Source organism: Capra hircus, chromosome 7, assembly GCF_001704415.2.
Source record: "Capra hircus breed San Clemente chromosome 7, ASM170441v1, whole genome shotgun sequence".
NCBI lineage: Eukaryota > Metazoa > Chordata > Mammalia > Artiodactyla > Bovidae > Capra > Capra hircus.
Genome location: NC_030814.1, coordinates 104,013,826 through 104,040,469, shown reverse-complemented (window position 1 = coordinate 104,040,469; position 26,644 = coordinate 104,013,826). Strand labels below are relative to the sequence as shown.

The following is a 26,644-nucleotide window of genomic DNA, read 5'->3' as shown; positions in this document are numbered from 1 at the left end:
CCACAGGGGCCAGGGGTTTGGATGAAGTTAGTTAAGGCTCTCAGCCCTTAACTGAGAGCTCGGCACTGTCGGCCGTGGGCCATCCGTGGGTGTACGTGTGCTCGCTCAGGAACATGCTGTCCGCTCCAGGCAGGAGGACACGGCGACCACCCCTCAGCCCTTCCCGTCCCTGACACCTGGCTCTTACTGTAGGCAAGAAGGTTCAGTTTCGGAAGCCAGCCCCGGGGGCAGTGGATGCTGTGCCCTCCCGGAAGCGGGCAACCCCGATCAACCCGGCCAGCGCCATCAAGAAGTGCAGCGCTGGCAGCGCCGGCGGGGGCAGCGGGGTGGCTCAGCGGCCCTTCCGGGACCGCGTGCTGCACCTGCTGGCCCTGAGGCCCTACCGGAAGGCCGAGCTGCTGCTGCGGCTGCAGAAGGACGGCCTGGCGCAGGCGGACAAGGATGCGCTGGACGGCCTCCTCCAGCAGGTGCGTGCTGCCTGGGCCGGGGCGTGGGGCACTTACCGTTCAGGGCTCGTCTCCTCACAGCTGTAGGCTCGCAGGCAGTGGGCGTAGCACGGGGGACCCAAGACTTCAGATGCACAAGGCTTTCGGAATTGAGTGAAGCCTGGGGAATCCGCAAGCGCAAGTTAGCAAGAACTCAGGCTTCATATCAGGTGGGTCTCCTTGTGGCTTATCGGCTGTGGCGCTAGGCAAGGGGCTTCATGTCTGGACTCTCAGCACCTCCCTTTGGGGTCAAGAGGTAATCAGGCAGGAACACTGCGCCAGCAGGCATAGCCTGCTGTTAAACAGCCAGGACTTTGGAGCGACAGCGCTGGTCCCAGAGCTGCCCTGGAGGAGGCAGCTCACGGACTCCTGAGACGGTCGGTGGCTCGCTCCCGATTCACCGCCTTAGCTGGGCCACGTGCATGTCGCTTTGCCGTGAAGTGGCAACAGGCCACCTCAGAGCTCTGCTGCTGCGAGGACCCACAGCCAGCGGCAGTCATGCCAGTGTCCTGGGAGGACCTGTGGCCTGCCCCAGACACTCTGGGCTCTTGGGTGCTGCCTCCTGTGGTCGAAAGTTGGCGCCATGACCATCCGGAACTGTATCTGAGGAGTTTCCGCGCATTTCTGAGGATTTCCGATTGACTGAGTTCTCCCGTGGGCGCCCTGCTGCCCCTCTGCCCCTCCCTGAGTGCAGTCCGAGGCTGGGGTGACCACACCTTTGGTAGGAGAACATCGCTGTGGCTTTCGTCCCCCCGTGCTCGGACTGGCATCCCCGTGTCATCACCACCCCCCAGCGAGTTCAGGGTGCAGGGCAGGGGTGAAGAGGGAAGAGGGGCCTGGGGGACCAGCCCCGCACTCCTAGCCCGAGTGCTGATCTGGGGCTGGGCCTGCCCCACAGGGCAGGTGCCTCCCCTCCCCTTCACCGTGGAGAAGCCCCCTGTGTCCTGAGAGTGGAGGTGCTCCCCGGAGCCTTCGTTTCCATCAGGGGCTCCTCCATGTACTCACTGGTGGACTTTGTGCAAACTTGGCTTCCTGAGCCGCCGCCCCCCACATGGAGGTTGTGCTGGCGCGGACTGAGTGGCAGTGTTTCTCCCGGCAAGCTCCGGAGTCGGCTCAGGGCCTAGAGAAGACAGATACAGTATTCTGTAGTCCAGGAGTTTTCTTGGGGCTGGCTAGAGCATCCAGAAAGCTCTGGAACCAAGAAGAACATTTCCCGGGGTGCTCATTTCCTTGGAAAGTCACGTGTTGCCTTACCCTTGGGAAATCGGGGGAAGCACTCAGGAGGCCCTTTCCCTGGGGCCTCCCTTCCCACAGCTGCCTCCTGCACCATAGGGTGACTGAGGCAGAGCTGAGGGAGCTGGGCAGGGTCGTCAGCCATGAGCCGAGACTGAGGGCACGGGTGACAGCCATGCCTGCCCCGGCCGGTGCCTGGAGCGCGAATCACCGTCCAGCAGGTCCTTAGCCCCTGGGGTGGCATTCTGAAAAACGCCCTTGCTCCTGCTCTCCAGTCTGGTTCTGTTCCGGCCCAGAGTGAAAAAGCACGTGCAGAATGTGAACCTTGGCCGACCCAGCATTTGATGGCGCCTGAGATTTACCCGCTGAGTGACGCTTAGACGCCAGGCGCGCCAGGCTTAGTCCTCTGGGGAGAGGGGCTGGCGGGGCTGACCTGGGTCTGCCCGGGGCACCTGCTTCACTTTTAACCGCCAAGGTGTTCTTACTGCTCCTGGTCCTTTCCTGGGGCCAGAGAGGCATCGTGCTGGGTGCCAGCTTCCCCAGCCAACTTGGGTTTGGCAGCTCCCTGAGGCGGCCCAGGCAGTGTCTTGCACTGGAGCGCTAGAGCATCCTGGGTGCCTGCTCTGATTTCTCCCATTCTCTGGTTTCCTGTCCCATCTGCCTTGAGCTTCTGTGTTTGCTAGCAGACTTGTTCTCCCCAGCAGTTGTGGGAGGGGCACTGGGACCCCACCAGCGTGAGGATAGGAAGGTATAGGGGGCTGCACCTCACTAAGGATGCTCATTTCCCAGCCCTCTCGCCCCCCACCCAGTGACTCTGATGAGCAGCAAAGACATCTCCTCTTTCACTTTTGTGAAAACATCCGGAGAGAAGATTTGAGGCATTCCACCTTCCTGGTGGGAGTTGGATGGGTGGGTGGCTCTTCTGGAGAGCATTTTAGCAAAGCATCTCAGAAGCCATAAAAATGTTCAGAGTCTTTGACCCACTAATCCCACTTCTGGGAAGCTAGCCGAAGAAAACCATCACCAGCATGGAAAAACCTGCACAAATGACATCTGTTTATGCTCCAGAGAAGCTGGAAACAGAGTCCGCGTCCAACAAAGGAGAAAGGGTTGAGTGAATCACAGTGCAGCCTCTTGGTGGAATATTACTCAACCATTAAAAAATGCTCTTTGGGGAAACTGCCGTGACGTGGAGAATAAATTCATAGTCTCAGTTGTAGTGAAAAACAGCAGCTGCCCTGGCAATCACATAGCTCCGCACGCGCATTCTGGGGATCATGGTGCCTGACGAGACACTTAGGAGCGTGCCCTCTGCGGGTCAGCGGCCTGAATTCCATCAAGCACATTAGGCAAATGTTCTAAAAGCATCTTTGCACAGAGTCTTGAAGACGAACTCAGCTTGTGTTAACCAGAAGCAGCAGGGCTGGCTGGTTGCAGGGAAGGCGGGCTCAGCTTGGGCCCTGACGGCGCCCCTCCCGCAGCTCCCCCAGCTCGGCTGACTCTGCCACAGGGGCTGTGAGTTTGAGAGCGTGCACCTTAGGCTGCTGTTGCAGAACACCATGGCCTGGGCGGGTTAGACACCACAGACCCGGCACGCAGCTTTGGAGACTGGGAGGCCCAGGATGAGGGCACCAGGAGGTTGGGTGTCTGGTGAGGGCCTGTTTCCTGTCTTCTCGTGGTCATCCAGGGAGGGGGAGGAAACTCTGCATTCTCTTTTATAAAGACACCTGGGCTTCTCTGGTGGATCAGCGGTAGAGACTCTGCCTGCCAGTCCGGAAGACAAGGTTCAGTCCCTGATCCAGGCAGATCCCCCATACTGCAGAGCAGCCAAGCCGCTGTGCCACTGCTCTTGAGCCCGTGCTCTAGCGCCTGGAAGCCGCGCCTGCTGAAGCCCGAGAGCCCTAGGGTTTGTGCTCTGCGGCAGAAGCCAGCACGATGAGAAGCCGCACACTGCAGCCAGGGAGTGGCCCCCAGTTTGCCACGTCTGGAGAAATCTCCCAGCAGCAAAGACCCAGCACAGCCTCTCCCCCCAAAAACAGACACTCCCTCATGGGGGCTCCACCCTCATGACCTCATCACCTCCCAAAGGCCTCGCCTCCTAATACCGTAGCCTTAGGTTAGCAGGGGGTCAGACTTAACGTGGATTTGTGGAGGACAAAAATGGTTCAGTCCATAGCAGGGGGATGGGCTGCTGATGGAGTCTTGGGAGTGTAGATGGCAGCGCCCCCTTGTGGAGCCAGCCTGGCCTCCATCAGCATCTGGGCCTGCTGCTCTGACCCTTTGGCACCCCAAGGGCCGCCGTCCCGGCCTGCAGAGGGGTTGGGGGCCCGAGTCTTGGCTTGGGGCAGAAGTGCTGTCCTCTTTCCTCTTTAACGCCCGTCTCCGCCTCTCCCCGCGCCGCCCCCCCGAATGCTTCCGTGGTCTCCTCTGTCTCTCGGGCTGTACACGAGGTGCCCCTGGCTCTATCTTGCAGGTGGCCAATGTGAATGCCAAGGATGGCACGTGCACCCTGAAGCACTGTGTGTACAAGGATGTGCAGAAGGACTGGCCTGGCTACTCGGAGGGAGACCAGCAGTTGCTGAAGCGGATGCTCATCCGGTAACACTGCCACCCCATCCAGCAATGAGTCCCATCCCCTGGGCCTGGGGCACGTCTCATCTCCACGAGGCTGGGGCGGCCTCCCGTGGCGCCAAAGCCCACAGGTCCCGCAGGCAGGATGGAGGGGGTCTGTGGAGACTGCCTGGGTAGCCCACCGTGGCCTCCTGTAGGGAAAAGGCGAGCCTTGCTGAGTAGGGTGGAGGGCCTGAGTCTCTGTGTTGAACATGAGAACTTCAGGACAGAAGACCCCAAAGCAGCCATTCTGCTGCCCCTCCTGCCCCTCCTATCAAGCTCCTTCTGAAATCAGCACGTCCCCACAGGCTATGGCTGCAGGCCACCTCTTAAAGTCTAAAGGACTGGAAGCGGAGAGGAACAAAGCAAAACAAACCTCCCCACAGACACTATTAAGCAGCGTTAATTAAACACATCCCCTCTCGGGTTAATGGGGACCCGAAGTCAGGAGTAGCCAAGGTGGCTCTGGGGAGAAGTGGTTAAGTCGGCCCTTGTCTCAGGCAAGCAGTTAATGATTTCCTTCTCAACTGATGCCTGGGAGCCCCGGCTGTGAAGCGCCCTTCAGAGCAGCCTGAGATGCTAATTAGTCCTTAAGTGGTTTCTCGGGGACTTGGAGCAATTTATGAAGGTTTTTTTTTTTAAGTTGTTTAAAGCAGTAACTGCATCTGGAAATCAGAGCCAAGTCGGGGCCACTCTAGGTGAACCATGAGCTCCTCCTTGGCCCTGCGGGGTGCGCACCTGCTGTCCCAGGGTCACTCTTGTGGCTCTCTAGACGTCGCTAGGTGCTCAGGGGGGCTGAGAGGGGATGGTTTCGGCAGAAGACGCTCCCCCTCCCCTCTCTGGGCACTGTCTGCTGCCCACCAGGCATGTCTCAGATGCTGTCACCTCCCTCAGGTGTTTGCATCAGCAGTCAAGAGTCTGCCTGCAGTGCAGGGTCAGTCCCTGGGTTGGGAAGATCCCCTGGAGGAGGGCATGGCTGCCCAGTCCAGTACCCTTGCCTGGAGACTCTAATGCACTCTACTGGCAGGCTGTAGGGCATGGGGTTGCAAAGAGCTGGCCACGACTGAAGCGGTAGAGCACGCACGCACACATGGCAATAGTGTTGGAATAGTAATTTACACCCACCTGAGTGCTTTGAGGTGCCAAGCGGCACGTGGGGGTGGGCCGCCTTGAGGCTGCTCCCACCCTTCCTTCCTTCCTTCAGAGCCCCCCACTGCCCGCTGATCTCAGGCCCCCAGGCCTTGGTGTCCCAGAGCTCTCCAGGAGGGGCATGGCCAGGAGCAAGCAGCCTGTGGGCAGTCTGCCCATGGGTGGGTGTGGTCCCTAGGAAACTGGGCTGAATACTGAGTGGTATCAGGTGGGAGGTTCCTCAGGCTCATAACTCCTGGAGCTCAGGGCCACGCCAAGCTCTCCTTTCCTCCCTCATGTTTGCCCTGGGCCGTCTTGGCGCTCTCCTCTCAGGCTGCGTGGGCCAGCTGGCGGGGGGGTGGCCTGGCCCGATGCCTCTCCAGAAGCTGACAGCATCTGCTGCTCTTGGGAGCTTGACCTGATTGGTGGGCAGAGGTCAGGGTCAATATCACTGATAGCCACAACCCAGCGCTGCTCGGGGCAGCTTTTTTTTTTCTCATGTTTAGGTTGCTCCCTCCCTGAAGAAAGCCCTATTACAACCACTCTTCATGCCGTGGGTCTCATGGCAAGAAGGAGAAATGAGGTCTTAGGGTGTTCCTGTTGTTACAGGCTGGGTGTGGGGGCTCGTGTTACCCCAGGGGCTACAGCCTCCCTTATCCTACAGCTTGTTCTAAACTTGGACCTGAGTTGAGTGCGCTTGTGCTTCCAGGGTCTGCCTGCGCCCCCGTGGCTTTGCTCTGCAGACCGGCACTCGGCTCCTCGTTGCGGAGGCTCCTCGTTGCAGAGTACTGACTCAGGGCGCGCACTTCACTGGGCGCAGCGCTCGGGCTCTGGAGCACGGGCTCAGTGGTTGTAGCACATGGACTTAATTGCTCCTCAGCATGTGGAATCTTCCCGGCCCAGGGATCAAACCTGTGTCCCCTGCCTTGGCAAGCGGGTTCTTAACCATTGGACCACAGGGAAGCCCTCAGCTGATTATTTGGATGCTTCCTCTGTGCTTTCAGTCCCCGTGTGTAACGGCTCAGGCCTGGCCTGTCCCAGGCAGAGTCTGGATGTCCCAGTGCAGGATGAGGCCTGGACCCCATGTGGCCTTGAAATCAGTCCCCCAACCTGCCCTGTCCTGGCCTCCCCTCCCCCAGGGCATAGCCTAGACAGCACGGGCCTCAGTCTGTCTCACAGGCAGTGCACTTTCCCTGTAGTTGGTAACCTGCTTGGCCAAGTGCTCAGCCTTTTGTGTCCTTCACGTCCAGCCACAAGCTCCCTCTGGTTGTCTCATGGCCTTTCATCACTTTCAAGGGGCCAGGGCTTCCACAGGGAGCTGCCTCCCTCCCTTGCAAGTCCTCCTGTTTCTGGATCTGGGATTCTGCCCCGATGGTGAAGGAACCTAGCTCTTGGAGCGTCTCTCGGAGAACGCTTTGGGACGTCCGTCTGCCACAGCTCCACACCTGGGTGGCCAGCACACCAGTCGGCCACATCTAGCCTTCTAGATCGGAGAAGGCAATGGCACCCCACTCCAGTACTCTTGCCTGGAAAATCCCATGGACGGAGAAGCCTGGTGGGCTGCAGTCCATGGGGTCGCTAAGAGTCGGACACAACTGAGCGACTTCACTTTCACTTTTCACTTTCACGCATTGGAGAAGGAAATGGCAACCCACTCCAGTGTTCTTGCCTGGAGAATCCCAGGGACAGGGGAGCCTGGTGGGCTGCCGTCTGTGGGGTCGCACAGAGTCGGATGGGACTGAAGCGACTTAGTAGCAGCAGCAGCAGCAGCAGCCTTCTAGATGGGAAGGCGCTTTCCCTCCACATTGAAGGTCTGGCCGCAGACGCCTCGTCAGCTCCCTCCCTGGCCTGCGGTGGCATGGGGGGTGGCTGGGGCCGGGGCTGGTGGCCCTGGCAGTCTGCGTCCTCGGTGCGGCTGCAGGAGGCCCCTGTGTCCTCCCGGCGGCTTCCTCAGTCTGCCCCTGGGGGCCGTACTCCCACACCATTCACTCTTGTCCTCCTGGTGGCTTATTTTTATTTCTTCAACTTTGGGGAGAGTTCTTCCGCTGCTGCCATCTGTCTCTCTTTGCCATCATTTCTAGTTCCCAGGGTGCAATCACCACCTCCATCTAGTTCCAAACCATTTATCCCCCCCAAAAACCCAACAGCCTGCATTAGCGGTCACGCCCCGCCCCCCGCCCCTGGCGGCTGCCAATCTGCCTCTGGTCTCTTGGATTTGCCTGTTCTGGACACTTGTTATCAATGGGATTGTGTGCTGTGTGGCCTTTCGTGTCTGGCTTCTTCCACTCGGTGTTGTGTTCTCAAGGTTTCTCCGCATTTTAGCGTGTGGCAGAGCTTCGTTCTTTTCTACGGCCTGGCTCTTGGTTGGTCTCTGTATCTGTTGTGTCTGAGTTGTGCTTGTTCATTTTTTTGTCAGTGTACACGTGAACTGTTTGCACCTTCTCGGGATTGTGTACAGTGATGCTGTGAACATTTGTGTACAAGGACGCAAGTATAACTGACACCGATTTTCAGTTCTCTCAAGTATGTCCTGAGGAGTGTAATTGCAGGGCCATGTGGTAATCCTGTGTTTAACTTTCTGAAGAACTGCCAGACGCTTTTTCTCAGTGCCTGCCCCATTTCCCATTCCCACCAGCAGTGCCCAATTCCAGTTTTTCCACAGCCTCACCAACACTTGCTATATTTTCTTTCTTTTAAATTCTGACCCGTGTGAAGTGGTATTTTATAGAGGTATCGGTTTGAGTTTCCCTGGATGAGCAGGGAATGACGTTGAGCATCTGTTCCTGCCGTTACCGGCTATTTGTATGTTTTCTTTGGAGAGGTGTGCATTTCAGATCTTTGTCTTTCTGAGGCTATTAAGGCCGGTGTGTTTCTGGTGGATTTAACATTTTCATCCTCTTAGAGTCTCTCTCTCCTTCTTTTTAAACGGTGCCTTATTTGTGGCTGTGCTGGGTCTTTGTTGCTGCGCGGGCTCTCCTCTAGCTGCGGCGAGGGGCCTGCTCCCCAGTTGCGGCTCTCAGGCTTCTCTTTGCGGTGGCCTCTCCTGTCGTGCAGCACGGGCTCTGGGGCTCAGCTTCAGTAGTTGTGGCACAGCGGCTTGGTTGCTCTCTGTCCTTTCAAATGCATCCTCTTGTCTGTTTCAGGGCCTGACAGTTGTTGCCTGGAAGCCAGGGTGCCGCCTCCACAGAACTTTGCTGTTGGCAGTCCAGCCTCCCTGGTAGCCCTGAGGCATCTCTGGGTCCTTCCACAGGCCCCTCTGTCTCCTCTCCTCTGGAGGCCATGTTTCTGTCCATCCTGTGTGGCCTGAGCAGCCTCCTGGCCCCCTGGGGAAGGCCTGGACTCCTTTACTCCCGAACATGCTGGGGGTTCCCCTTGCAGCTGCCCCTAGCAGGCCAGGCCCCAGAGCAGGGCTGCTGGGGGCAGCCTGGAAGGTGCCTCCACCGAGGTCTCCGAGGCGCACGCTGCGGGCCTGCGGGCTCTGTAGCCCAGGGCTCCGTTTCCTTGGCTCCTCCAGGACAGTCACCGCTAGTGCTCCTGCTTCCCGCGTTAGGTAGCATTGCTGTCTTTTGTTCCCTTTCTCTTTTATGCCTTTTTAGTGGGGACTTGAGAGAATGGATGTGGACACCTGCTTCTCTGTCTTTGACTGGAAGCTCTGGTTGCCCCCACAGGGCTGGACAGTAGACTTGCCCCACCCACTCTTGGAATCTTCCTTTCGGCTCGCCTTGCGTTTCAGGCCGCTGTGGGGAGGGCAGCCTCCAGAGTCTGGAGTGCGGCTGAGGGCCAGGGAAGTGCTTGCTGGCCACTGACTGGAGCAGCGGCCGTGGCCCCGGACCTCGCCTCGGCGTCCTGCAGGGCGTGGGGGCCAGCTGGGTGCCTGGGCTCCCCTGAGACTCTCGGCCTCCAGGAGTTCAAGAGGTCAGCCCCACCCAGCCAGGGTGACTCTCAGTGCCTCCGTTTTCTGTCAAGCATGGGGGCATTGCTTCTCTCATCCCTGGCTGCGCTGTTGCCCTGATTCCGGTGGTCTGCTGGCTGCTCCTGCCATCCCTGGAGGTCCTGGGGCCGGGCTCCCAGGAAGATGGGAGCTGAATCTGGGGGCGGGGGTCATCCCACCTCAGAGCAGGGCATCTCGGCCCTCTTTTGCATTCTCTTTCTGCAGTGAGCGTTGTTATTGGGATGACACTTGTTTATAAAAGTAAGGACCAAATGTTTTTTTAAAAAGGGCCAACACCCAATGTCTGTAGCTCCCATGGGGACACAGCATGGACCCTGAGTGTCCGGTCAGTTTTGCACCGGGAGTCCCGGTCTCCATGGTCATGGAAGTCAAGATGAGCGTCTGGTCAGCTGGCCCTTCTCTGGGCACAGAGCGCCCAGCGTGGCGGGCCTTCTGACCGTGAGGCTGAGGACGTGGCCACAGGGCCGCTGCGGATACAGATGCGCCCAGGGCAGGGTGCGCTCGACTGCTCTCTGCCTGCCAGGCGTGCCCGTCGCGCCCAGCCCTGCCATGCTTCAGCGAGGAGCCAGGCCCTCCCCCAGACGCTGGGTGCAAGTGGCAGGGGAGAGATGGTCGGGCCTGGGTGCGCCTCACAGGGAGGGTATTGCTTCGGGACCCTCCAACCTGCCTTGATTCTCCTCTGCAGGAAACTCTGCCAGCCACAGAGCACAGGGGGCCTCCCTGGGGAACTTGCTGCCAACAGTCCTCCGAGCGAGCACGGGAGCTCAACCTCGCCCCCTCAGGTAGGAGCGGCTGGCGGGGAGGGTGGGTGGGCTGCAGCAGAGGCGGTGGGCCTGACCTTGCTTCTCAGGGAGCCTGTTGGGCCTCTGACTCAGGGCTGGCGAGTTTTCTTGAAGGCATAAGCAGCTGACTGGGGGCTGGGGGGTCCCAGGCCTGGAACCTGGATAGGTTCCTTGGGTTGCCTGTCGGGGTAGTGTGGCTGAGGGCGCATGGGCCGCTGGCCACTGGAGACCTCTGACTCCCAGGGCTGCTCCAAAAATCACTGTGTGCCCAGCAGGATCTGCCGTGTAGTAGGTGGGAAGGGTATGCGGGGAGGGCCTTGCTGTTGGGGGCTTGATCTTCAGCAGTGGGGTCCCTCACCGTTGTCAAGCTGTTTGGTGACAGCTGTCTCTCCCCCCCGTGTGCTCTGACCAGTGAGTCCCATGTCTCTGTCCCCTGCTTGGCCAGCAGCTCTCCTCCCCGCTCTGCCTCCCCCTGGAGGCATCCGGCCTAGGTCCTGAAGCCTCCCAGGGCACCCCGTGGCTGGGGCGTGGAGGGCAGGGCCTCATTTCACGCTGGTCCACACTGCCGCACCCTGGACCCAGGCCGACTGGTCTGGTCCTGGCTCCATACCTCTGCTCTTGCCTTGCCTTCCAGACCTCAGTCTTCTCCTTCGTGAATGGGGATGAGGCCTGCACCATGTGACAGGGGTGCCATGGGGATTCAAGGGCCCTGGGGAGGACAGTCCTGGCCTGTGGGGCCAGCCCTGTGTCACTCAGACTGGGCTCCGTTGGGGATGCTGAGCACAGTAATGTTTTAGACCAGTTCCCAGGGGTGGCCCTTATGGGCTGAACTGGGTCCACTGATGGCCCAGCCGCCCTTTCTCTGCCCTGCTGGCCCGTCGCCCCCTCCCGGGTCCCTGGGCAGGCAGGCCCCCAGCTCTGGGCCTCTCGGGCTTGCTGTGGTGTTCGCGCGCCCCCTTGTGGTCGGAGTGGCCCTCCCTGTGGGCGCTGGTTCGCTCAGGGCCTGTGGTGGGGCTACCGGTCAGCTCAAATTTGGCCTCTTGCCGCCCAGCCTCTCCCTGGGGCACACAGTGACTCCAGGCGCCGGCTCACTCCTGAAATTCTCTCCTCTCCGTCACAGAAACGGCCGCAGCCTCCTGACTTCATTGACCCTCTGGCCAACAAGAAACCCAGGATATCGCACTTCACCCAGAGAGCTCAGCCCACAGTCAACGGGAAGTTGAGCGCGACCCTCGGCCGCGAGGGCCTGCTGCCCACCCCGGGCCCCCTGGCTGGTACGGACACCCACCTGCCCCTGCGACTGGAGCCGCCGCGGGCCCACGATCCCTTGGCCGACGTCAGCAACGACCTGGGCCACAGCGGCCGGGACTGTGAGCGTGGGGAAGTGGCCGCCCCAGCCCCTACTGAGCGCCTCAGCATGCCCCTGCTGACGGACTGTGCCCAGCCCAGCAGGCCCCACGGCAGCTCCTTGCACAGCAAATCCAAGAAGAAATCCAAGAAGCACAAAGACAAGGAGAGGGCAGCTGAGGACAGGCCCCGGGACCGGCCACTCAGCCAGATGCCGGGCCCCCCTGGAGCCCCTCCAGTTGCCCCACCAGTCGCCCCGGGTAGGTGTCAGGAGGTCGAGGGGCAGAGGGCTCTGCAGAAGGGGGAGTCACTGGAGGCCTGTGCCCGCGCACCCTCACTCCACAGGATGCCGAGAGGGCTGCCTCCTGAGTCACCACTTGGGCCCACCCTGCACATCAAGGCCCTCTGTGTCCTCGCACTGGCTCACGTGACTGCCCTGGAGGTGTTGTTCTCGAAGGCTCCTATAGTCAGGTGTGTGCCAGGCCAGCCATGGGGGCCAGGGGCACGGAGCCTGATGGAGCTGAGGCTCACAGGAGGGGATATTTCACAGGGAGAACAACTCCAGGGCCCAGTTCTGGCTGCTGGGAGACCCCAGACACAGCACACAGCAGGGGTCTGGGGCTCAGGGTTGGCTGCGGAGGTCAGCACTTGGTGGGGAGGGGGTCCCTGGATCACTGCGGACCTACTGTGACCTGCGGAGCAAGCCTGCAGAGAGAGGGTCTGAGAGGCGGGTCCAGGAGGAGGTGGGAGACTCGTCTACTGAACAGCAGCTGGTAAGAGCCAGAGCAGGGCCTCGCACGTGCAGCCTGTCGGGAAGCTGGCGCTCGGGAGACCCTCAGCGGGATGAGGGGTGTGAGGCTGCCGGGACTCGACGCTGAGCGGGGAGACCTTCGAGGGCCTGGGGCTCGTAGGGGCGGCATCCTCACCCCCAGAGCCTCCCCACTCCCAGTTAGAGCCCCAGGCATCTGAGCTGAGCACCCCTTGTGGCTACTGGCAACCCCAAAACAACTCTGGAGGCTGCAAATAGGGAAATGGTTTCTGTAGGGCCTTAAGAATTACCATTCGGGAGACATAGGCTCAGGTGACCACGAGTTCTCAGGAAGAGCAAGAGTTGGGTTTATGAAGACCAAAAGCCTTGAGTTCGTTAAACATTTCTGGTGAGAACGGTTTGACTCTGACGCAAGTCAGTCAGTCAGAAAGTACTTGTTTTAGGTTAGGGGTCCAGTAAGTGGACAGTATCACACGTGGTTTGAGAGTGGGGGTCTGATAAGTAGATCAGCTGTCACGAGTTCCTGGCAGATGACTTCATGGGGTCAAAAGGTCAGATTCCATGCAGGCTGAGCCGTGCACAAGTCACCTTCCTTAATGGCTTCTTGACGCCATTTTTAGAGAGCTCTCTGAGCAATACTGACTCCATTGTGATTTTCCTCTCACGTAATTTAACCTAATCAGCATGTCACAGCAACAGAGGCGCAGCCCTGCTGGCCGTGTGGGCCATTTCACCTGCTGTAGCTTTCAGATTATTTCCTCAGGAGGATCCCCAGCAGGGGGCATTCCTGGACCAGAGGTGGAGCCCTTGCTCCTTCAGGCTTTTTAATTTGTCCCTCAGCTGTCTTCCAGAAAGGCCATGCCCGCTCCTCACTCTGCAGCTGGAGACCGGGTCCGGGGTGGGTCTGATGAAGGCAGACCTCGCAGCTCCGTCAGTCCTCTGGGACCCCTCGGTCCTGCCGCGTGCTCGGCTTCCCGGAGGGGAAGGGAGCCTGGCTCCCTGAGTGCAGGCCATCTGACCCAGGTCCCGCCCAGGGACACAGACCTGAGCAGCTGGGCTCAGGGAGCCATCTGTCCCAAACAGCAGAAGCGAGGTTCCATGTGCTCTGGCCGGGTCCGGGGAAGTAGGATTATGGGGCCAGGCAGCAGACCAGGCCAGGAAGATGCTGCCCAGACCAGCCCCACGTGCAGGCCTCAGAAGGCTCTGGCTCCTGCCCAGTGTGTGTCAGCCACAGGCAGCTTGGCCCCAGGCCAAGGTGAGAAAGAGGTTTGGGATCAGGAAAGCCAGAGAGTAGGGGCCCCAAGGGGGAGCGAAAGGACAAGTGGGGCACCAGAAGTTGGGTATGGCACCGAGCGATCCCCCTTGACTGACCTCTCTGGCAGCTCAGCTGATAGTGATAATCGGTGGCTGGGGGCCTGCCTTTCCTCCCAAGCTCCCACCACACACAGCCTCCTGCTGTGGCTCCTTCCTGGGTGGGCGTCTGTGCAGGCTAGAGCTCCCCACTCGCCTTTAACAGCAGCATTATCCTCTGAATGTTTCTCCTGCCTCGCTGGCGAGGGTTCCACGTCGGCACCCAAGTGCAGAAGCTCCCTCACCCTTGGGTCCTGTGAGGCAGTCCACCCTTCTGCGTGCTGCTGTCCCTTTCGTCTGTCCTGTGGTCCCAACCCTGCCCTGTGACCGCCTCTGACCCTGATGGGTGTGGCAGCCTCCTCAGCTCAGCCCACCTGTGCCCCCCGCCCCCCTACCCTGCCAAGGCCCCCCTCTGCCATCTTCCTCCCCCTGTGCTATGGGCCCACTCCTGGGTCCTAGACCCACCCTCGTGCCTGCCCCCAGCTCTCGCTCAGACTGTGGACCCCACCTGTGGCCCAAGGGCACCTTCCTGGCCAGGCCACGTGCTGGGTAGGGGCGTGCTTCAGTTCATCCAGGCCAAACTCAGGCCTGCTGACACGTATGTGGAAACTGGGGCACCCTCACTGGCACCCAGACTTGGGTCCTGCAAGGTGACCCGACAGACACGTCCCTGCACCCAGTGCCCTGGGAGGGGGCGCACGGGTGGGAAGCAGCTGGGCTGGTGCAGGGGTGGCCGGGTGCAGGGCGGGAGCGGAGCCCACAGAGGGTTGGCTGCCACGGGCTGGGCCCCTGTGGTGTGTTGCCAGGTCCATCTGATTCTCAGCCTCAAGGTGAAGCACCGCGGGATGCCTGGCGGGCCTGGGCTGTGGGGGTGGGGATGTAGACTGAATCTGCACGTTTGTGCCTGTGGGGCTGCATCCCAGGGAGGCCACAGCCTTTTCAGAGGCAACCCCTGGATGGGGGTGTGGGTGGGCTCCATCCGCTGGTGGGGATCTCCCCTTGCACTGGATGGAGTATAAAACCGCACGGGGCTCATCAGACCGCTGGCCCACTGGAGGGCTGCTCTCCTCAAGAGAGGCACCAAAATAGGCACTCAGCAAATGCTGCGGAGTGAAAACGTCGCCTGTGTCCCGGGGTTACAAAGGTCGTCTGGGAGAAGTCCCCGGGGGAAAGGAGCAGACTGTGGCCCGGGCAGGCCTCGGGCACTGTCTCAGGTCGCAGTCCCAGGGCTGACCCTCTGATCTGCAGTCCTGGGTCTGGTGCGAAGAATGGAGGATGGGTGTGGTGGCGGGGTGGGGATGGTCGGGCCAGAGACCAGAGCCTGTGGGGCTCAAAAATGGTATGCCCCTGGGACTCAACTGTCCAGGGGTCACTGGTTTTCATCTTCATGGCCTTTTACATGGGGTCAGCAAAGGCTCTGGACAAGCTTCCCAGGCTTTGACCCTGCAGCGAACCCGTACTTTTGAGTGCTTGCTGAAAACTGCGCCCGTGATGCCGTCTCTGCATGGCTGTGCTCTGGGGACGCACACCATGCTGGCTCACCACCTCTCCTACTGGCAGGGGGCACTTCCAGCTCCAGGCAGCCCCCCACGGCGGCCAGATGGTGCTCACCCTGACCCACGCCGCCTCTGCCCATCCTGGCTCCCTCCGCGTGGCCTCCCCCCTGAGGCCTTCAGACAATAGGGCATCAACCTTCTGTGGATCTCACCACAGACACACCAGGTGCGGACTCGGGAGACACACTTTCTCTTTGCAGGTTTAAACGGGACCTGCAGCAGCTCAAGTGTCCCCACGTCGACCTCGGAGACGCCCGACTACTTGCTGTGAGTACTTCCTCGCCTGCTGCCCCCCACTCCCGATCCTGCAGGTGAGCAGAGGCAGCACAGGCCCTGTGGCTGTGTGTGTGTGTTCCCGCCTGTGTGCACGCGCGTGCGCTGGCTCGACTCTGGCTGTGTGTGTGTTCCTGACCGCCAGTCTCCTCGGAGTCAGGGCTGAGTCCTGGGTGGGGCTGGCCACTTGGCTGTGGACACTTCCAGGCGCTCTGCCGCAGCGCCCTAAGCCCCTCCGGCCCCTCTCTCCCGTCTCCCCAGAAAATACGCCACCATCTCCTCCTCGGAGCAGCGGCAGAGCTACAAGAATGACTTCAACGCGGAGTACAGCGAGTACCGGGGCCTGCACGCCCGCATCGAGCGGGTCACGCGGCGCTTCACGCAGCTCGACGCGCAGCTCCGGCAGCTCTCGCAGGGCTCTGAGGAGTACGAGGTAGTGCCCTGCCTGGCGCCCGCGCCCTCAGACGGGGCCCCTCCTGTTCCGGGCGGGCCCGCTGCCTGCCCCTCTCTCCCACTCCGAGTGAGTCAGGCCTGTTCAGGGAGGTCCACTGCCTCAGCCATGAGGCTGGGCAAGAGCAGCGCTGTAGGCGGAAGGTGACCGTGGAGCCGGGGGTGGCCTCAGCAGTGGAGACGGCCAGGAAACCAGGGGCTGGGGTGCATGCGTCCCCCCACTCCCCCCTCCCCCCACCCCAAGCACCTGGGGCTTCTCTGCAGTCCCCTGCTGCTCTCAGCGCCACCCCCCAGCAGGAGGGGTGGGCCCTGGCCACACCCCACAGCCGGTCAGAGCTGTCACAGCCGCCGTGGGGAGGGGATGGAGGCTTCCTGGGGCCCCAACCCCTTCCCCCTCCTGGGGCACTTGCATTTCCCTAGCCATCCCTAGTGGGACCTCACTACAGGGGGCTTGGTCCCTGCAGGGGGCCTTGGGACACCAGCCTCCACCTTGGGACCCTTTCGGAGCTGGTTACCTGACGACAGGGCCAGCCCTGATGAACCGTGGTACTAGGCTCTGTCTCCCTCGTGGAGGCCAGGTTGATTTCCCGAGGAGATGGCTTGTGATTGGAGGCTCAGTGGGGGTTCTGAGGGTCTAGGACAGGGGAGCACCCCCGGACACCCCCATCCTCCTGTCTCCTTGCAGCCCCCACAGGTGGTCAGGGGGCCTCTGTGCTTGGCCTCAACCTGGGCACCGGCCAGCCGGGTGCGAGGGAAGGTGCCTTGCCAGCTGCTCCCTGCCTTCCCCCAGCCGCCGTGTGGCCTCATGCATGTCCCCGAGTCGCCCCCTTTGGCCCAGCCCCTGCTCTGTACACCCTCAGGCGGTCACGCCACAGCCGCAGCCATTGTCCCCAAGCATGCAGTGACCTGGCAGGCCACCGTTACTAAGGTGAAGGGGTCACTCCGTTGGGGTATCCTGCAGATAATGCATTGTTCACTTTTTCTTTTGTTTTTCATTCAGACTACTCGTGGGCAGATTCTTCAGGAATATCGAAAAATCAAAAAGGTGAGCCTCCATCCCCTTGTGGGATTAGGGTGGGGTGGGATCAGGTGAGTGGCGCCGAGGTCTGGGAGAGGAGGCAGGGCGGGCAGGCGGGCCTCCCTGGGTTGGTCTCCGGTCCTCAGAGTAGCTCCTCCCCTGCTGATAGCAGAGGAGCTTAAGTCTGTCCTGGGCACTCGGGTGCCCCCTCCCCTGCACCCTGCACACTCTCCCAGTGTGGGTGAGCACAGCCCCAGGCCCTTCGCAGCTCCCTCAAAGGTCAGGGGGAGGAGACAGAGTCCCCCACCCCCTCCTGGCCCCAGAGTCCTTCAGCACTCGAGTCAGGGAGGAGCTGGGGTCTCCGGGCTCTGGCTGCCCCCAGCTCGGGCTCCCTGGCCATCTCCTGGCACGTGCTTCCCTAGGGCCGAATGTGCCGGGGTGGTTCCCACCGGCCACACCCCAGCCCAGCACGGAAACTGCATGACCACCTCCCCCCGCCTCTCATCCTAGCCGTGACCCTGTTTCCCAGGGTGGAGCCTGGGGGCCCGCTCCGGGGTCCCTGTCAGGGCGTGAGGGCTCTGGCCTGTGAGTGGGGGCTGGGGACAGCCAGGCGGGGCGGCTTGGGTTGGCGTTGGGCTCTCCACCCAGGCCCTGTGGATGAGGCTCACCCCAGCCGCTCTCTCCCAGACCAACACCAACTACAGCCAGGAGAAGCACCGCTGCGAGTACCTGCACAGCAAGCTGGCCCACATCAAGAGGCTCATCGCCGAGTACGACCAGCGCCAGCTGCAGGCGTGGCCTTAGCCCCAGGCCGCGGGGCAGGAGGCCCCAATCGACCAGCCAGGCCAGCTCACCTCAGCTGGCTGACTGTTCTGGATGGTGGGGGAGCTGGGGGCAAGGGGGAGCTAAAGACAAGAAAACAGAGATTTATTTAACACAATAAATGTGAGGAAGAATACAGTCATCTGAGCCAGCGACGCCGGCTTTCAGGGGAGCCCACGCAGGCCTGGCCGCCCACAGGTCACACAAACCTAGGTAGCGTGTCCAGCTCTCCCCAGGTCCCCCACACCTCCTGTGCAGCCCCCCTGCCTAGGACGGGCTCCCCAAGAAGCCCCCCTCCTCGCCAGCCACCCGACAGGGGACTTCAACTTTTTGTCAGAGAAAGACTCCAAGGCCAGCCTGCCTGCTTGCCTTTTCTAGTTTTATACAAAGACAGGCTACTGCTGACGAGACTCGAGTCTATTTTTGTACGAAAGAAAAAGCATCTTTTTTCTACACCTGTGCCTCCCCTCCTTGGATGCCCAGGGTCTAGACGCTGCCCTGGGTCCTTTCTACAGTATTACAGATGCTCCGGAAGTCTGGCCTTGCCTCTGTGAGGAGAGAACCGGTGGGGGGCGCTGGGGGCCCCTCTCCTGCGCTGTTCTCCCTCACACACCGCCTCTCCCTGGCTCTGAGTGGGGCGGCTCGGCAATGCAAGCCCTGCAGCTCTATTTGGAAAACTCCAGCTGGCCCAGGAGCAGCTGCTGGGAGCCACCAGGCCCACCTTGCTATTCCCGGCCCTCAGCTGTCGGGGGTCGCCGGGAGCTTCTGTGCTTGTAGCCCGCGCGCTCTGCAGCACCAGGGTTGGGTTTTGTCTCTCTCTCCTCCATCCTCTCCTCTGCTGCTGCTCCTCACTTTGTACTGCTGAGGCCAAGTGGCCTCCGTGTTCTTGACCTCGCTCCACCCCTCAGCCCCATGTATGGGTTCTGGGGTCGTCTTTGCAGAGCCACCACGGGGTTTGCACTCAGGGAGGGGCTGGGGGTCGAGGGAGCCAGGGAGCCCCCGGAGAGTGAGCTCAGAAAAGGTGCCTGATCCCCCCTCTCTGGGGGTGCTGGCCCAAGGACACCCCAATTGCTGCTTAGTCACTGTGCCTAGTCTGATGTCCCTGAAAGCGTCATGGGGCATGTATATGTTTGTGTATGTGTGTGTGCGCGCGCGTGTGTGTGTGTGCGCGGGGCCCCGCCAGGACGTGCTGGGGTTTAAAGCGTGCGTTCACGTGAATTCAGAGCCACGTTCGGTGAAGCCACGATGGGGGAAGGCCGTGGGGCTGGTTGCAACCTCCAGTCCAGGGGTCACTGCGGGGGGCGGGGGCAGGGGTTGCTGCCAGGATCCTAGTGAGGCAGGGAGGGCGGAAATGCTCGCGTAGACATGTCTGTTTTTCTAAGCTGTGGGGCTGTCTCCTAATGGCTTCCCAAAGAGCAGTCACGCCTGCAGTGCCCCACCCCACCCCAGCATCTCCACGGGGCCCCTGGGGTGCCCGGAGCACTGAGGAAGCTGATCCTTTATGTTTCAGTAGCTGTCGTTTTGTTTTTCATTTGGGATGGAGGAGGACAGGCTGAGCAGACCCTGGGACCCTGCGTTCTGTGGACAGCCATCGTGCACTCAGCCTGAACGCGCAGACTCGGGTGGCGCCGGATCACTCGAGGGGCCCCACCCCGGAGGGCCCGCCTGCCCTCTGCCCTGGGGTCCAGTTCGAGGGACTCGGTTGAATTTCCTCCTCCTCCTCGTTTTTTGTTGTTGTTTATTTTATCCTTTTAAGGAATTATGAAGCTAAGAGGAGTTTTGTGCTTGGGGTAGGGGTTGATGGACAAAAGTTCTAGCTGATTAAATATGGTCTAACTTATTGATACTATTTTTTTTCTTTTAATATTGTACTGTGGAGAAAAACTATTTTGAGCCATGGAGTTGGTGTTTACAAGAACTTTTCACTTTTGCCAAAATGTTACAATTGAAAGACGTCTGCATCTTCAGTTTCCTAATATTTTCTTAAAAGATCTAGTGTCCTTTTTGTACACTAAAGAGGTGAATGCTGATCTTTTTTCAACCTACAATAAATTCACTGAACTGAATCTGTGAGCCCAAGCTGGGAGTATATATGTCATTCCCCAGGGATCGGGGGGACTGGTTCTGTCTTGGGGTGGGCTGGGGTCAGGAGGCTACCTGGCCATGGGGCAACCGTGGTGGGGGGGCGGGCATGGGCTGAGCATGGAGAAAGCTTTCTGGGCAGACTGCCACAGCCGCTGCCCAGGAATGAGGTTGGCAGGTGGAGGGCGGACCTGAGGCAGAGAGCCCTGCAGGTGCCAGAGCAGACCAGCCAGCCTGCTCACAGGTGAGGACTGACAGACGGGAGGCGGAGGCAGTGGGGAGCCGTGGCCAGCACCTGAGCAGAGTGCTGGCCCTGTGGAGTGCACAGGGTGGGCTGAGCCGGGCAGGGGCACCCCGGGGTGGAGCCGTGTGCAGCACGGCGAGTGCTTCATTTGGGCTGATGAGCTTTGGCTGATGGAAACGACAGGGCAGTTTGATGATTCCTCCCGGGACGCACGCTGGGGTGGGGGTGGGGTTCCCCTCGCCCCCCCACGGGGACAGCAGTACTGAACCTGAGGCCCAGTGGAGCCCCACAGGCGCAGGACAGCAGCCGGAAAGCCATCCTTGCCCTGTGCTCCAGGTGAGGAGCAAGAGGCAGGGGGCAGTTTCTACCCTCCAAGGACACAGTGGAGGGGAATGTTTATTTTAGGAAGGAAAAACAAAGAATAAGACCAGGATTAAAGGGGTCCAGGGGTCAGGGACTGTGGGCCTTATCCTCCCTGGTGGCCCTGCTGGCCAGTGGCCTTGGCCTGAGTTCTGAGACGGCCCAGGAATCTGAGGGGCGCGGGAGGGGAGGTCAGGCAGGCCCTACAGGGCAGAGTGTACCCTGCTCCCTAGGCAGCCTGGCCACACTGTTCTAGTGGATAAATCTCTGTCCCCACACCCCTGCCTGCTTCAGCCTCATCTCGCCTCAGGCTCGCCTTGCCCACCCGCCTCCCCCAGCCTTCCACTGCCTCCCCCACAGCCCTGTGGCCACAGGCAGTTCCCTGACCATCCTTCCTGAGCCCAAGACACCCCAAGTCCAGGTCTCCAGGGGACTTCCCATCTTTACAACCCACACCATGGCTACAGGGCTCAGGGGTGCCCAGCAGTCCCTGCCACTTGCTGGACAACATCTGCCAGCACCTGGATCCGTCAATGCCTCCTGTGCACCGGGCTCTGGCCGGGTGCTGGCACTCAGCAGTGATGGCGGCGTTTCTGCCCTTGCCCTTGGAAGCCTGCAGACTGGTGGGATTGGGGGCCCCTGGTCATCCAGTACTCACCTGCAGGCAGCACACACCCGTGTCACACCCCCACCTGGTCCCTACTAGGAGGAGTTAGTGCAAGTAGTACTAGCAGTAGCCGGAACTGCAACACAGCCCCTCCAGGGAGCCTGCCCGGACCTGCTCAGCCCACATCCCTCCTGCCAGCACCGCAGGCTGCCCTGTGAATGCTGGGCTTCCCCAGGGCTGAGTCTTTTTATACAGTCCTGTGGTGTGATATGTGGCCTGGAGGGCTCCAGCTCCTGCAGATTCTCCAATACGAACTAGGGGTCTAAAAGTTCCGTTCCCAGGTTATGGGGCTCAGGTCCCCACTTCAGACAGCAGCCCCGAGTCCTTGGCCACCCGTACTTCTGAACAACCCGCCATACATCAGGGGTTCCCTCCCACCCCCTCAGAGGTTTGCCAGAATGGCTCACAGTGCTAAGCAAACACTTCAACAGCTGAATGGAGGGGAGCAGGGTGTGGGGAACGGCACAGGGCTGCCATGACCTCCCCAGGTGTCACCCAGCATCTCCATGTTTTCACCCACATCCCATTGTTAGGAGCTTTTACAGAACTTCCATGATTGAATAAATCACTGGCCACTGATAATTTTTTTCTTCTAATTTTAGGCCACACTGCTGGGCATGCGGGACCTTAGTTCCCTGACCAGGGATTGAGCCCCAGCACCCTGCAGTGGAAGTGCAGAACTGCTGGACTGTCAGGGAAGACCCTGGCACTTAGGGATCAAACTCAATCTCCAAGCCAGAAAGCAGGACAAAACCCAAATATTTATTTTACCGAATGCCCCGTCCCCAGCCCTGAGGGTCTACTTTGATTTGGGGACCAAACTGCCTCCCTCCCCCTCGCAGCCAGCCCTTTTTCATCTGCCCCTAAAACCAGTCCCCCAGGTTTTTGTCTAGGCAGCTCTTCATATCTTTCTTTGATAAGAGATGTCTTCGTTATCTCAAGACACCGTCCAGCAGCCACCTCTTCCAGGCAGCCTGCCCTGCCCACCGCTGCCTCTCAGGTCCCTCTGGTTGGGAGTGCCCCCCTCACTTCTCCTTACTTATTCTTGGCTGTGCTAGGACTTCATTGTGGTGCTCAGGCTTTCTCTAGTTGTGGTGAGCTGGGGCTTCTCATTGCAGTGGGGCTCTGAAGCACGGGCTCAGCAGTTGAGGTGCACAGGCTTAGTTGCCTTGCGGCATGTAGAATCTTCCTGGACCACAGATCCAACCCATGTCCCCTGCATTGGCAGGCAGATTCTTAACCCTTGGTCCCCCCAGTTCACTTCTGACTCCCCCACAACTGGAACCCCTTGAGGGCAAAGTCTGGACTAGTTTTAGAGCCCCCATTCCCCAAGGCCAGACTTTGATCATGTTTCCTGCAAACGTTCCCAACTATCCACCTTTTGGGTGAGTTCCAGGGGTGGAAACTTTCCAGCCGGAGGAGGCCGCTTGTTTTGGAAAGTTCCTGGGGGAGCCGCCCCCGCCCGCCTGCCGGGTTCCCACGCTCCTTTATCACTGGGCGCTTAGAGGGGCTCAGAGCTGTGCAGGCCTAGCTCCTCCCAGCTGGCCGCCTCTGCCCTGCCCATCGCCTTCCCCCGCTTCCCCAAGGAGCAGTCTCTCCCCCCGCCCCCACCCCAGCCCTGCCCTTGATCGGCCCTCCTGCTACAGGTGGGGGCACCGAGAACTCACAGTTCCCCCTTAGTCCCTCTCCTGACGAGCCCTGTGGGAGTGGAGAGTCTGACTGCTGCTCAAGAAGGGGGAAGAGGAGGAAGCCGGGGCTGGAGGAGTGTCACGCTTTGAAATCCGATTCCTCGCTTAGTCTTCTGCCTCAGTTTCCTTTGCCTTAGTTTCTCTAGAGACGCCCCCTCCTCCAACCCACCAAATAATGCGTTTCCCAGCCTAACTCAAACTCCTGCCTCGTGGCTGGGGCTTGGCGCTCCCTTACAGCTTTAAAGTCCTCTTTTGTACAGTGGGGATAGGCGGCCGGGGGTCCTAAGTGATTCACGAGGGCCGAGGTAGGGCCGGGGGGCTGGGGCCCAGGTTATTTGCCCGGCCGGCCAAGAACCAGACAGCGGCGGAGGCTCGGGACCGAAAGGCCTCGAACCCGAGCCCAAGGTCGGTGCGCGCCCTCCCCCCGCCGCGAGCGCCCCTCCTCCCGCGCGCGGGCGGAGCGAGGGGCGGGGCGGGGGTGGAGCCGCGGCTCTTTTCTCTGGAGTTCGCGCGCCCGGATCCCTAGCCGTCTGCCGCTGCCCCAGCCGACTCTGCATCGGTGAGTGCCGCCCCGGGAGGGGTGCAGGCTCCCTGGGGACCGAAGTCGGCTTGGCCCGGCCAGTTCCTGGGACCCCGCTGACCTCCTGCCAACCCCGCGCCCCCAGATTGTCGCGATGGAGGCCGCAACTGAGTTCGTGGTCGAGAGCCCCGACGTGGTCTACAGCCCCGAGACCATCGAGGCGCAATACGAGTACCGGACGACAAGCGTCAGACGCGAGGGCGGCGTCCTCAAGGTAGGCGAGGGGCCGTCCGGCGGGCCGCGGGGCTGGTGGAGTCAGGGAGCGGGGAGGGAGCGGGGACTGCCCAACGTCTGCGACCCCCGGCCCAGTAGTAGCGAGCGGGGAGGGGCCTGCGGCCCCCGGCTCACCCTGCTGCCCGCCCCCAGGTGCACCCCACGTCCACGCGCTTCACTTTCCGGACCGCCCGGCAGGTGCCCCGGCTCGGGGTCATGCTCGTCGGCTGGGGCGGCAACAACGGCTCCACGCTGACCGCTGCGGTGCTGGCCAACCGACTGCGCTTGTCCTGGCCCACGCGCACCGGCCGCAAGGTGGGGGGGGTCGGGTGGGGCTCGGTCGGAGAGAGGGCTTCGCTGGAATCCCTGCGGCGGGGGAGGGGCTCCAACGGAGGAGTGGGCCCATAGGGGGCGGGATTTCTGGCTGCGGGCGGACTCCGGGCGGGGCTTCCACGGGGGGCGGGGATTCCTCAGGGGTCTTTCGGGGGCGGAGCCTAAGGTGTGGGAGGGCTTCAGGGTGGGACCTCCCGAGCGGAGCGGCTTCCGCCTAGGCTTGGAGCTCCGAGGGGAGGTGCCCAAAAGCAGGGCGGAGCTTTCGGGTGCCAGGCGGGGCCCTGGCCGGCTCGAGGCCCTCCCCACGCCACGCCCACCTTTCACTCCGCTCCCACTGCCGCCCCCCAGGAGGCCAACTACTACGGCTCGCTGACGCAGGCCGGCACTGTTAGCCTGGGCCTGGACGCCGAGGGCAAGGAAGTGTTCGTGCCCTTCAGTTCGCTGCTGCCCATGGTGGCGCCCGACGACCTCGTGTTCGACGGTGGGCGGAGCCCTGGGCCGGGGGTGGGGCGGGAGGCGGGGCCGAAGCTTGGGGCCGGGCCGAGCTTGAGGGTACCCCCCAGGCTGGGACATATCTTCGCTGAACCTGGCGGAGGCGATGCGGCGCGCACAGGTATTGGATTGGGGACTGCAGGAGCAACTCTGGCCGCACATGGAGGCCATGCGCCCGCGGCCCTCTGTCTACATCCCGGAGTTCATCGCAGCTAACCAGAGCGCGCGCGCCGACAACGTCATCCCGGGCACGCGCGCGCAGCAGGTGCAGCCCCGCCCCGTGCCACTTGTTCTTCCCAGCCATTTGTCCTCCCCACCCCCCGCACCTGTTCTCCCTCTTTTGTCCCCATGCTCCCATCCCGAGGGTCCAGCGCACTTGGGAAACTGAGTAGCCCAGGCCTCCACAGGTCGGATGAGCCCGTACAACCTCCCCTTACCTTCCCCATCCCCAGCTGGAGCAGATCCGTAGGGACATCCGCGACTTCCGGTCCAGCGCCGGCCTGGACAAAGTCATCGTGCTGTGGACAGCGAACACGGAGCGCTTCTGCGAAGTGATTCCAGGCCTCAATGACACTGCTGAGAACCTGCTGCGCACAATCCAGGTGGGTGCGCCCAGGGGCAGAGTGGGATCAGGGCCAGCCCCCAAGGACTCCTCTGTGCTGACTGGCCCCCTCTGCCTGCAGCTGGGCCTGGAAGTGTCGCCCTCCACACTCTTTGCCGTGGCCAGCATCTTGGAGGGCTGTGCCTTCCTCAATGGGTCCCCACAGAACACGCTGGTACCTGGTGCCCTCGAGCTCGCATGGCAGCGCCGCGTTTTTGTGGGTGGAGACGACTTCAAGTCGGGCCAGACCAAGGTCAAGTCTGTGCTCGTGGACTTCCTTATCGGCTCTGGCCTCAAGGTGTGTGGGCCTCGGGGACTGCTCAGCTCAGGAAGGGGAGGCCTGGACCCCCGAGGGCTGGGCTTGTGTGCTGCGAGGCCTGCAGCTACCGCGGATCCCCTTGTCCCCCTAGACCATGTCCATCGTGAGCTACAACCACCTGGGCAACAACGACGGGCAGAACTTGTCAGCTCCACCACAGTTCCGCTCCAAGGAGGTGTCCAAGAGCAGCGTGGTGGACGACATGGTGCACAGCAACCCGGTGCTCTACTCGCCGGGCGAGCAGCCCGACCACTGCGTGCGTGGGGCGCGGGAGTGGGGGCAGGGGCCGGGACGAGGGAGCGCCCAACCGAGGGACCCGTGTGACCTCGTGCTGTCCCCCAGGTGGTCATCAAGTACGTGCCATACGTGGGCGACAGCAAGCGTGCCCTGGATGAGTACACATCGGAGCTGATGCTGGGTGGTACCAACACGTTGGTGCTGCACAACACGTGCGAGGTGTGGGGCGCGAGGGGGCAGGAGCAGCGGGGCGGCCGCCAGCCTGGCCCACCTCCTGACCCGCTGGCCCCCTAGGATTCGCTCCTGGCCGCACCCATCATGCTGGACCTGGCCCTGCTGACTGAACTGTGTCAGCGAGTGAGCTTCTGCACTGACGTCGACCCGGACCCGCAGAGCTTCCATCCGGTGCTGTCGCTGCTCGGCTTCCTCTTCAAGGCGCCACTGGCACCGCCCGGCAGCCCCGTGGTCAATGCGCTCTTCCGCCAGCGCAGCTGCATCGAGAACATCCTCAGGTGTGCCCCGGCCTCGGGGGTCCCCATCCACGCCCGGATGTCTGCTGGCAGGGCTGTGCACAGGGCCTAGGGGCTGCACGGCACTCTCTGGGTCTGGCCCTGCTGAGCCTTGATCATCCCCCAGGGCCTGCGTGGGGCTGCCGCCGCAGAACCACATGCTTCTGGAGCACAAGATGGAACGCCCTGGCCTCCAGAGAGTTGGGCCCTTGGCCACCGCCTCCCCGGGGCTTTGCAAGAAAGGATCTGCGCTGACCGCACCCAATGGCTGTACTGGTGATGCCAATGGGCACTCACAGGCTGAGGCACCCCAGATGCCCACCACCTAAGGCCATGGCCTTACGAGTTATGGCTCCCCCTAACTCCTGCCCCCATTGCTCCCCAGGACCCGACCCTTCTAGGCCCCCTGAAGACAATAAACCCAGTACCAATATGAGCCACATCTGTATTCTTGGCGCCTGCAACCCTAAACCCGCCCAACTCCAGCCCCGTCTCCATTTGTCATCAGTAGACTCTTACCTCCCCTTCCCAACTCTGTTGCCCC

The 26,644-nt window shown here is 61.4% G+C and overlaps 2 protein-coding genes across 2 annotated transcripts in view; both read left to right on the top strand.

Moving 5' to 3' along the window:
- The window catches only part of ELL (elongation factor for RNA polymerase II), a 77,302-nt gene extending 57,461 nt beyond the window's left edge, over positions 1-19,841 (top strand). The window contains exons 5-12 of the mRNA XM_018051443.1: positions 193-467; positions 4,192-4,316; positions 10,094-10,190; positions 11,311-11,797; positions 15,413-15,479; positions 15,747-15,918; positions 16,936-16,980; positions 17,641-19,841. Of these exons, the coding sequence (XP_017906932.1) occupies positions 193-467; positions 4,192-4,316; positions 10,094-10,190; positions 11,311-11,797; positions 15,413-15,479; positions 15,747-15,918; positions 16,936-16,980; positions 17,641-17,757 (1,385 nt within the window). The 3' untranslated portion in view covers positions 17,758-19,841. The remainder of the gene's footprint in view (positions 1-192; positions 468-4,191; positions 4,317-10,093; positions 10,191-11,310; positions 11,798-15,412; positions 15,480-15,746; positions 15,919-16,935; positions 16,981-17,640) is intronic.
- Positions 23,272-26,536, top strand: ISYNA1 (inositol-3-phosphate synthase 1). Its single transcript, XM_018051437.1, has 11 exons — positions 23,272-23,375; positions 23,482-23,610; positions 23,763-23,924; positions 24,291-24,423; positions 24,506-24,699; positions 24,887-25,036; positions 25,118-25,333; positions 25,446-25,610; positions 25,697-25,810; positions 25,886-26,103; positions 26,228-26,536. Exons 2-11 carry the CDS (start codon positions 23,491-23,493, stop codon positions 26,427-26,429), a joined length of 1,674 nt encoding a protein of 557 aa, XP_017906926.1. The 5' UTR covers positions 23,272-23,375; positions 23,482-23,490; the 3' UTR covers positions 26,430-26,536.

Coding starts and splice junctions, on each gene's coding strand:
- ISYNA1 (XM_018051437.1), top strand. CDS start 23,491: ATGGAGGCCGCAACTGAGTTCGTGGTCGAGAGCCCCGACGTGGTCTAC. Junction 24,700..24,886: donor CGGGCACGCGCGCGCAGCAG/GTGCAGCCCCGC, acceptor CCCCATCCCCAG/CTGGAGCAGATCCGTAGGGA. Junction 25,037..25,117: donor ACCTGCTGCGCACAATCCAG/GTGGGTGCGCCC, acceptor CTCTGCCTGCAG/CTGGGCCTGGAAGTGTCGCC.